Source organism: Dufourea novaeangliae, unplaced genomic scaffold, assembly GCF_001272555.1.
Source record: "Dufourea novaeangliae isolate 0120121106 unplaced genomic scaffold, ASM127255v1 scaffold65, whole genome shotgun sequence".
NCBI lineage: Eukaryota > Metazoa > Arthropoda > Insecta > Hymenoptera > Halictidae > Dufourea > Dufourea novaeangliae.
In genome coordinates this window covers 1,956,297-1,967,270 of record NW_015373961.1, presented here as the reverse complement: position 1 = coordinate 1,967,270, position 10,974 = coordinate 1,956,297, and the positions used below count along the sequence as shown (strand labels likewise).

The following is a 10,974-nucleotide window of genomic DNA, read 5'->3' as shown; positions in this document are numbered from 1 at the left end:
AACGGTCGAAGAGGCCAAGCTTCCTAGACCCGAAGCCAAGTCCATGCCAGGCGTCGTCATATCTTGTCCGATTCATCGTTTTTCATCTGCTGGTGCTTTCCCTTGTTCAAACCGTGGTTCTGTAATCCGCGCGTTATTAAGCGGCCCCGTTATGCCACCTGATATTCCGTCGACCGTGTGAATTATGATCATCCTCGAGCGCGGAGATAGGCTAGCTGTCCGAAATTCGCACAAAGGTCTAGAATAAACTGGCCGATTCTCGGAGACGTTCCCTTCGCGACGTAGATCGTGGACGACGTGGATGGGCTCGTTCGAAGTCAGAATTAGGTAAAGAGGTATATGGAGACTATGGTTTGTCTCCTGATTCATTTTAACGCGTTAGTTTTACAATTCTTGTCATTTTGGAATAGTATCTTCTAGAAAACTGTTTGAAGTGTTTATTGATACTTCCACATTTTTAACGTAATGTGATTCCACGAATGTAAAGTCTCCAATCTTTAACCCTTAACAACAGATGTTTGGCAAAGAGGTCTGGATATCGTGGTACGTCTCCCGAATCCTTTTAGCTGTTAATTTCAGGATACTCGAACGGTACTTCCAAAATTCTTCACTAGGTTGTGACAGTGTAATGAAGATTCAAATTCGTCTGTAAAGCAACTGGTTTATAGTTAGAGGTTAACGAAGAATACAATGACTGCAATAGTCCAGGTCAAATGATCCAGCACCCACTGAGCGAGGGGTTACTAAAACGTCTTACATCTCGCTTGTGGGGTTTCACCATACGTTTTTTTCTCCACGAAGAACATCTCGGCGCTTGGCAGCGCGCATGGTAAGGGAAAGGTATATTCATAACGCGAGGAATGGTGCACATCAACCGGAACATCCTGACACTCTAGCCCGAGGCTACGAGGGTGGTCAGGGTGTCATAAATAACAAGGAAGATTAACGACGATCGCCTCCAAGGGGTTGTTGTTCTTCCTCTCTCCCCCTCTGGACAACTCGACGGTGTTTATTTTTTCTAGAAGAACAAATCCATAGACTGATAGATCCTTTTTCCAGGACTCGATAATATCAGAAATGGTAAAGGGTATAACGCGCGAACGATCGTGCAAGGTCATCGTGTTTTTCCCTCGTAAATTTTCCCAGACACTTCCTCGTGTGTTATTGCGCGAACGAATTTACGATTACGCGTAACACCCCGTGAAATGATCTTTAATCTCGTGTACCGGGTAACGTTTCAGGACTGCCGCCCTACCGACATACATTGTATACCAGCAACCATCTGGGCGCAAACGACGGCCCCGATGAATCAATGCCGGTTAGAGCGATGCAGCAACGAACAGCCGGCCGCTCGCCTCCTCTGTATAATCCGCGCCGTTGCGATCTAATTTCGTGAACCGTCCAGCTCTCACTGACTCACTTGGCACGTCTCGGGCCTACGTATTCTTTCCTGCCCGACGCGCTGTCGTTTTCGTGGAATATGCCCGATGATCGCGAGACACCGGGGAAGGTCAGGAACTTTGGCCAACTCGGAGGAACGAAAATCGAAGATCTAACTCGTTAACACGTTCACTGCCAAACCAATATCCATGGAAAGTTCTAACGGAGTCAAATCGACTTTTTTCGAGGAAGTTGAAACCTTGAAAGTTAATTCTGCTGAACTAACAAACTGATCAACATGAAAATTATGGGTGTTTACAGTGGAGACATAAGGGTATTTATTAAAAATTATTTCAGTTAAAAGCAAGTGTCTTCTAACCATTTATTTTGCAATTATTTTAAAGAAATGCAATTTTATGGTAGTTGGACCCTTCTCGAACATTTTCGTTTCAGAAAGGTTTCCGATGCCGAGCAAGCTGGATCCGTGTCCTAAGTAGCTGGTCATCTATCATAGTTTGTCACGATCTGGCTGGTACTATTTGCAACATCGTCGCCGTCGTCCTTCCGTCGGTCACGAGATTTCAGAGTCTGGTCACGGAGGTCCGGTTCTAAACTAGTAACACCACGCATTTACATCGTGCCACTATTCGACATCGTTTACACGCTGCACTTTTAAATCACTTTTACGAGCGACAGTAAGGCTCGCTCCAGAACGTCCTAGGCTCGACCGGGATCGAGCATCAATGAAAAAAAAAAAAAAAAAAAAAAGAAAAACAGAAAAAAGAAGACGGAGATTTTGCAGACGGTTTTACGAACACTCGTTACAATCGACGTTATGGGATACTTAAAGCTCCAGCCCCCGAGATGTTTTCATTACATAAGATATTTATGATTTCGCGACCTTGAGCCTGCTTGATCCTTCAAACAAAAGAAAACCACAACCACCGCCACCCTGAATAGTCGAACAGGTATTTTCTTTCTCATAATGACATTTTTAATGCACAGGCAGAGATCCTATCATCCATCACTGCTCTGTAGCCTTGTACCCTAAAGCCTAGTCTACATGAACTAACGAGCACTAGATGCATGTATCCAACGAATTGGCAATCATCTTTCCAAGTTGTAGCAACTTGTGTCTAGAAGCTTCTATCGAGCCACTGTCGACTTACAGATGACGGTTGCTCGGTTCAGTCTCGAAGAACTACCATTCTGTTTCAGAAATAAAGTGTAAGGATAAAAGAAATTCGGTTGACTTCCTCGACTACCTAAAGTACCTGGGTCATTGACGATTCTTCTCCCGATTCATACAAACCAAACAAAGGTAGCCACCATTCAAACCAACAAGAATAACTAAAATCTGAAGATCAGGTCACCCAGTTTCGATGATTCAGTGTCTCCTGAAACAACGAAAAAGCATGATCAGTTGATCAACGTGTCGATCCATCTATCACATTCTGATCGATATTTGCTTTCGTCCAACGACGGGGCCAGGTGAAAGGTCTCCGTCCGAGGCGGAGCAAGCCACAGGAAGAAGCACACCGCAGGTTTCGGTTCACTGGTATCGTAAATGAAACGGAGACCTCGGGGACGAGGTGGATATACACCGTTGGCGATCCGTTTATTTTTACAGCAATGCCAGGGTGAATGCTCCGCGGAATGTTTAGCTTCGGCACACATCTCGCGCACGTATACACACGCGCGCGCACGATATCAGCGGTCACCTCGAATTCCACTAGCTACCGCGATAGATCTAATGATTCATACTGCGGATCCGTTCAGGAACCATCAGAGTACTCGTTTCGCTCGACATTTTAATATCCATTATTGAGATATGTTGACGACAGCCGCAGAAGAAGCTTCCTAAAAAGTTTAAACCTGACAGTTACCGTATGTCGCAAAAATTATCAAAAGGCTCTTAGAACTACCTAAGCGCATACGGCCTGCGGATGTCCAGACATCCAGATTCGTAAGGTTCGACGACAATAGAACAATTTAGACCTTAGAGATCCTGTAGCCGTTAGTTTATGACACGACAACGTAATCTTCTTAAGATCTTTACTAGGTCACTAGATTCTTCCGAATACATTAGATAAGGGAGCTTTTTATATATACTGTCTGTTGTACTAGTAGCTAAGGATGCAATGGTGAACAGAATCCAGGAATGCAGAGGACAACTAATCAAGAGATAATAGTTGAAGCCAATCGGATGACTTGACCCTCAGTCAGACCTCATCGAATGTCAGGTCATTCTGAGCCCATAGTCTAACAAGACCAACAAGGTCTTCGAGGCAAGAAGGACAAGATTTCAAAAACTCCGCGACATATAGAACGATCATGCTTATGCCATAAATTCCATCCGCGGGCGACAAAAGCTAGGCCAGAGGGAGGGACGGGAGGATCATACATAGAAAAGATGGGGAGAAAGAGAGGCGGTCGCGCGCGCTCGGTCGGTTCACTATATTTACGCGTAAGCGGGGCTGAGCTCGGTTGAGGTTGTCGGTCCATTAGCGATGTTTTGCGCGAGCAAAGTGCGTGCGAGCACAGCTGTTACCACGTAAACCATGCGCACGGCTGCCAAGAGCAACAGGAGGAGGATCGTACGGCCGTAAGCGCGCGCGAGAAGGGTTGACCAGGGAGAAGACAGAGAGAGAGAGAGAGAGAGAAAAGAAAAAAGAAGATAAGGGGGGAAAAGATGGCGAGATTATCTTCGATCTCGTTCGATAAAGGCGCCCATCGTCGCCGCCACCTGTCCTCTATCCGGAACGTCAACAACTCAGTTCTCCACAGGGTCCTCATTCCCCTCTTGATCTTTGTCGTTCCTCGTGTATCGGTTGATTGAAGCCGGATATATTTATTGCAGGGGGGATTGTTTGGAAGCGAAACATGGTGTTCCTTTCTGGGCATGTCTAAAGATTAAGTAACTTTTCGACGGTCGATTTTTTGTCATCGGGAAAGAAGCAGGGTGCAGAGGTTCTTACGAGGGTTTTTGAGTACTTCGCGATACTTCAGATTTGTTACTTTAATACGTTCACTGCCACAGTGAAAAAAGCCGTACGTAGCCAGACGCTGCTGGTCTTGTTTTAAATCATAGTGCGATATTAATTCGACGCAAAAATTTTCTAATGGTGTTTAAATAATCTAGCCTCTTTACAATGTACGTGTAGAAGTGTTAAATGGGTCGTAGAATAATACTAAAATATAGAGTATCAATTTGAGAGGATAGGAAAATGATTTTGTGACCCTTTAGACATCGTAGATTCTAGGATCAATGTCTCAATGGCGTTTGAAGTACGGAGAAGAAAACACCACGGTTTGAGAATCCCTGACACCTGGGAGTGGAAAGAGCGTTCGATAAAAATGAAATAAGGAGCAGATGGGTATCTTCGTTCCCGAACCTGTTATCCTTACGTAAAAGGTAGCCTGTTAACTTACAAATTATTCAATGTTCGACGTTATTCAATGAAGAAAGCCCGAGCCATCGGAATTACATAACATCTATTGACACAAGCAACCTTCGTCGAAAAATCAATTTCCGTTAATATCAATATTTACCGAATCTACAAATGTAGCTCCTCTTACATGACTCACTACGGAATCCATAGTGTATATACACACACAAAACGAACCAGATTACAGCCAAGCAGGAATGTTAATGAGTCTGCAAATAATTCAGCAGAGGCCACTTGGCCATCGCAAAATTTTCATTCCGCTGATAACGATCGAACCGAGTCGAGAAGAAATGTACATAATCCCCGCGGTGAATGCCACGATTTCCGGAACCGGAAACGCGGTTCCCTTGGTATCTCGAGGACCGACCACAAATAAATCTAATCGCCAGCTCGAAAATAGAAAGGTTACGGCGCGTGTGACCGTTCTTCCTATCTTTTTTCTATCCACCTCCACTCCCATTATCGTCCACACGACGAGTAAAACACGAGGCTACCACCGCAGTCATTAATGAATGTTCCATCCCCCTGGGGATTGTCACGGAGATGGGAAAGGAATACAAGAAGAAGAACTTCCCCCAACGATGGTAACCGAGAACACCGATGAATCTCCGAAATGACGAAGGAGGCTCCACGATCTCGCTTCAGTCAGGCGCACACGTACACACATATACACAAGGATGCATCACTGGGTCTATTTTTACGAGAAATCTATTAATACGACGCGTGGATTTCCCTGTTTGACGATTATACGTCGACGACGTAACATTCGGATCTAAGAATACCGGGGCTGTCGTCGGCCATTCAGACCTCAGGGGTGATGAATAAAGAACGGTATTCAGCGTGGTCGCGGCGCTTTACATCGCAAGCTCGCGTATTTCGGTTGGCTTAAGGATTAGTCATTGGTCCGGTCAATTATAATTCTAAAACTGTACACACGGGCCTTGACTGTATTAACCGACACAACGTGATGTTGGTAAACTTGGACTAACCCCGCGCCGCGACCAAACTTGTTTATATATTCGGATGAAATGCCTGGCACAATGTCCATGCTCTGCATCGTCGAAGTGTATTCTATGAATCTTTTAGAGAATGTTTTCCCTGTTTTTTTTATACTCATTGACTTCCAACTGCTGGCATCACGAAGAGAAGGTATTCTATTAATCTTTTTTAAAATGTTTTCTCTGGTCTTTTGGAACTTATTAACACTTTAGCTGGGTAAGGATTTGATGAAATATTGGACTATAAATGTTGAACTATAGCATCAGAATTTATCCACATACGATCACGCAGACCCAACTAGAGAAATTGACGTAGTTAAATTCCTTTATTGCACACAACTCATAGAACGAAGTGCTTTCCTAGGGTCATATATGGACACACAGTTCCTTTATAAAGTTCAGTTATATACCCATTTTGGTACAGTAGTTGAAGTTATAAAGAGTTTTCAAATCTGCCATTTTTGGCACTGCAATTTAAAATATTTAACTTTCTCTCGGGTCACTTAGGAGAAATAATAATTTCATTACATTCGGTTAAAGTTTCTCCTTACTAAATTTAGAAGTATATAACAGCTTTATTGAAACACGGGAATGCCTACGCAAGAAGCTTAAAAACGCGCGATCGTCAGTGGGTTAATAAATAAAAAAGAGAGAAAGAATACTAAAACCCAGTTCAGACGAAACTTCGCGTCACTAGTCGCTCGTAACTCCTCAAGAATAGAACTCCACCGTCGGGTTACCAGAACGACTGCAATTTCTCAGGGGTATCCAGCTAACACAAGGCCCATCATCCAAATTCCACAAAACTAAATTTCCCCCTGGAGTCCCCTCCAACAATACTGTGTCGAATAAATTCGCAGTAGTGGTTCAATCGGGGGCATAAAGATTCCAGCCACGACCCAATAATAAACATGTGTCGCGTCTCGTCTGAGGGAATAAAAGAAAGGGTCGAAAAGTTCCGGCAGCGATTAACCCTTTAACGCCCAGACCTTCAAATCGTTACTATAAAATTATTAAACTGATGTCTATGTATATATTGTATCTTGTTATTTTCAAGTCGAAAATATCGATATTAAACTGTGCCCATTCTTTTCAAATTTTTATTTATTTCTGGAGAGAATACTTGAATTTCCCCACCGAAAACGCAGAGATCTACTTTATTATCAGTGAAATGATCCTTACATACAAAAGTCAAATATTAACCAACAACAGAATTGGACGCACTTTTAACAACACTGAACGTTAAAGGATTAACGGGAGGGGGGGGCGGCAGGATAAAAAATACTCCTGGTAACAAATTACCAGAACAATTTAATTTTATGTACACTTTTCTCCAACTTTGTTCAAATTGGTCCCGAAATGTTTAGAAAGGGAACCATTTTGATTAAAAATTAAAAATCGAAAGTCGATTATTTTACCCTGCTCTGTTAACGGGGTCGGAAAGAGGCGAGCAAAGGAAAGCCAGACGCGACGGTTCGCGCGTAATCACAAAGCGACACGTAACACACGTACATACACGCGAGATACGTAACGCGAAGGAACGTTGTGTGTGAACACGGGACACAAAGAAGTCCATAGGTGTGAGGGTGTCGCCGTTTGGAAAGCGGCCAGCGAGCGGAAAGGAACGGGAATACAGAGGGAGAGCTGCCCACGCATCCCCGCATACCGTCCCGATAAATAATCGAACTAGGCGTCACTAGTGCCGTCTAGTGCCAGATTCTCGTACAGATAGTCCTGCGAAGGTCGCGAGAGGGGTGGTTTTAATCGTAGGGAGTCTTCAGGCTATAGCGAAAGGCTTTGAATGGTAGCCTAGTTCTCCAATTGGAATTGTGAATTTTAATCATTGATAATACTGGGTACTCGAAAATAATGTTAACCTTCAATTGGTGACATCATTTGCTACTATCACTAATGGTGATAACAAAAAAGGAACGAGAGATAATACGTTTCTTTAGAGAAATTGGTTGGGTACTTAATTGTAAATTGGTATCTATGGTAGCAAAATATGATCAGATGGAACGGTTTGGGGAGTACTCATAATTACTTTTAATCCTGTAGTTAACCTAGTTAACTTTGGAGGAAGGTGCAACGAAAGCCACAGCTTGACAGTCTTGTGAAAATTGTATCGCAAAGTGTGTCTGAGACTTGGAGAGCCTCGATGAAGGACTTCACTTTTTTGATTTTTAAAGTGTATTGTAAGAAACCATGGAATTATTGCAGGTATGCCAAAACGATATTGTTAAGGAGTACTTGTCTTCGATCTTCGAGTCTACCTCGTGGATGATCGTGGAAAATCGCACGGAATTCGGTGGATGGAGTCATCTGGAGACTCCGAAAGGACAAAATATCACCGACCATTGTCCAGATCGCTAGAATGTATCTCCCCGGGTTGGTCAGGCTTAAATTTAGATCTTGTTTCCCATCGACAGCTGTTGGGCTCGGAGTTTACGAGCCATTCGCGAACCTACGAATCACTTTTAACGCCACCCTGTCCAAGGATCGTCGTATAGACCTCGTTTGAGTCATCATTACGGGAACAGGAGGCGTTGAATTCATTAAAGTGAATAACGAAGGCAGGTGTGCGAATGATATTATTACGAAAACGTAAAGGTAATATTTCGATTTAACAGAAGACGAAGGGTAAAATCGCTGAACGAAGATTCTATATAACTGTTTGATTATGAAACAAATTATTTCTATTTAAAGGGCCTAAGCCCGAAATATCTGGAACGAAAACAGAAATGAAATTATCGTCTCGATATCTCCCTCCGTCGGCCAGCTCGAAGTCAGCCATGAAAAATCACCGCAGCCTAAACAAGAAATTAAACATCCGAAAGAAACGTCGTTCCCGGATGGTCTCTTCTGACAGAACTGAATAATACCAATTCGACCGACAGAAGACGCGACTAGCTCGTAAATAAAGCAGAACCCACGTTAACGAACCAGGGAGCACCGCCAATCGGGTTTCGGCGGGTTGTTTTAACGGAACGGTTCTCGCGAGTGGCCTATTAAATCGCCTCGAGCCGGACTATTCACCTTCGGAAGCCATCTCTATAAATCAGATGCCACTCTAAGTCGGTTTTCCACGACCGATTTCCGACACGATCGTTCTAATCTCCCTTGCCCAGGAGAACACCGTAGTTGTTTTACGATAACAGGACAGAAGGGTGCCGACCGTGTCGTCGTGTCGATTGTAAATCAAAAAAATTCGGAAGATACAGGAACACGTTCCCGTGGCCATCACGGGGGGGGGGGATATAACGATCGCGGCCTTGGGGACGTATCGGTAAGACCGAGCACGCGTGAGCAAGGGGGGAGAAATAAATACGAAGACAGAAATAATACTGGACTTACGTAACCGAGAGGGGGTGCGACGGGGGAGGAATAAAAAGCCGCGGAAATAAAGACGAACGAAACGGACGATATTTCACTGTCCCTCCCCCGTGCGGCGAAACGTTTCTTTTCGAAGCAACACGCGCGATCTTCGTGAAAATTAAGATGGTTCGCGTTGGAGGATATTTCTCCAGGCGAGGTGGTTCGGAAGAACCGACGTAACACGTCTGACGGTGACAATTTCTTCCAGACGGCTTCCTGGCTGTTTTCGTGATTCGAGGCTGTATTAAATCGAGAGCCATCCACCCCCTGACATCTACTTCGCGAACCCCAAACAATTTCGTATTATTGCGCGTTGATACATCGACCAGGAATTCTGTGCGTGAGCGGATCCAGATATTTTTTAATCTTCTCGAGACTGTGCTCTAGACTACGGTCGTGGACGAGGATTATGAAATTGGTGGAGACTGGAAAATTTGAATGCATTGGTCCGTCTTGAAATGTAGTATTCTTTTCTTTTTTTTGAAAGCAGATGTACCAATAGGCGATACACTTATTCGTTGGTAGATCGATTGATTGATTTTTAAGGAAATTGGAACCCTGTGATGTTTCAGTTATATTTGTGCTTGTGCTTAAACAACATTTAATGAGATTAAATAATTATTTGCTGAGTGTCGACTTATTCAAGTATTATTTTGTTATAAAAATTGGTGTTTCCACGTTCAAAGGATTAAAAATGACGAAGTAATTTTTTATCTAGATAATGAATTTGCCCACCTCTGGTACGACCGACCCCACCAGATGACAAAACAGAAAAATCCAGTAACATTACTTCCGAACAGCAAACAATCGCCAACGTCACCAAATCCAACGAGTCGGTCAATTAACTCATGACAGCGTGTTTATTCCCCTTGGAAGGGCAGTCACCCTTAGCGCCGAGTCTTCTAGCTGATTAATGAACGAAGTAATTAAAAGGGGCGGACGTTCGTTAACGACGTGGCTCTCGAAGGATGAGGGAACAGATTCCTCGTAATCATCGGCCCGTCCCTGAACCATACATCACCGTCTGGTTGTCGGTTCACAATGGATTCAAAGTCTCGTCGAGTTCGACTCGTTATCCCCCCTGTGTCTCACTGTCGATGTAACCGGACTATGGAAGCTCATGTAAGTTCACCTTTCTACAAACTATAACATACATCTAAAATATTGATAACAAATTAATAACGTCCAAACAACAAAAGGAGAACCTTTTCAACCGAATCCACTGAAGTCTCTATACCTCAAAGACTTAAAACTTTCATAACGTATTATAATTGTTATCGTCGAACCTTCTGACAGAAAATTTTGTGCCATTGAAAAAACTATTCCAACCTGGAAGCCTCGCTAGCTATAATCTACGCTATAAATTAATTAGATTACGCTATAAATCTAAATTTGAATTTGATGAACTTCCAAAACACTATACTACTGGGTCAATATTCAGGTAATAGTATTTTCTCCTTTTTATCGAAAGATTCCGGTCAAATAAGATCGTCAGTTTTGAGACACCCTGTACAATTAGTTTAGCGCAAGCTTGTACCGAAATACGACCGGCTTCATTCGTCACTCGCGACTTCTTCCTGGTCTCGATGTTCTCTATCCGTGAACGTGTTCGACATGCTTCTCTTTTGACAAACACGCGAATCTAGTTACCGTGGACTCTCGCGAGGTCTTATATTTCACTGCAGTTTCCACTGACGAACGTGTCGGTCAATGGTTGCTTTTGATCATCGTTGTCGTTCCCAACGCGGAAGACGGGCATTATCTTGCTACAT

General features: G+C 43.5%; 1 protein-coding gene across 1 annotated transcript in view; it reads right to left on the bottom strand.

Moving 5' to 3' along the window:
• Positions 1–2,706: 2,706 nt before the first annotated feature.
• Positions 2,707–10,974, bottom strand: part of LOC107186466 — a 55,341-nt gene continuing 47,073 nt past the window's right edge. Inside the window, exon 6 of the mRNA XM_015574329.1 lies at positions 2,707–2,777. Coding sequence (XP_015429815.1) covers positions 2,745–2,777 — 33 coding nt within the window. The 3' untranslated portion in view covers positions 2,707–2,744. The remainder of the gene's footprint in view (positions 2,778–10,974) is intronic.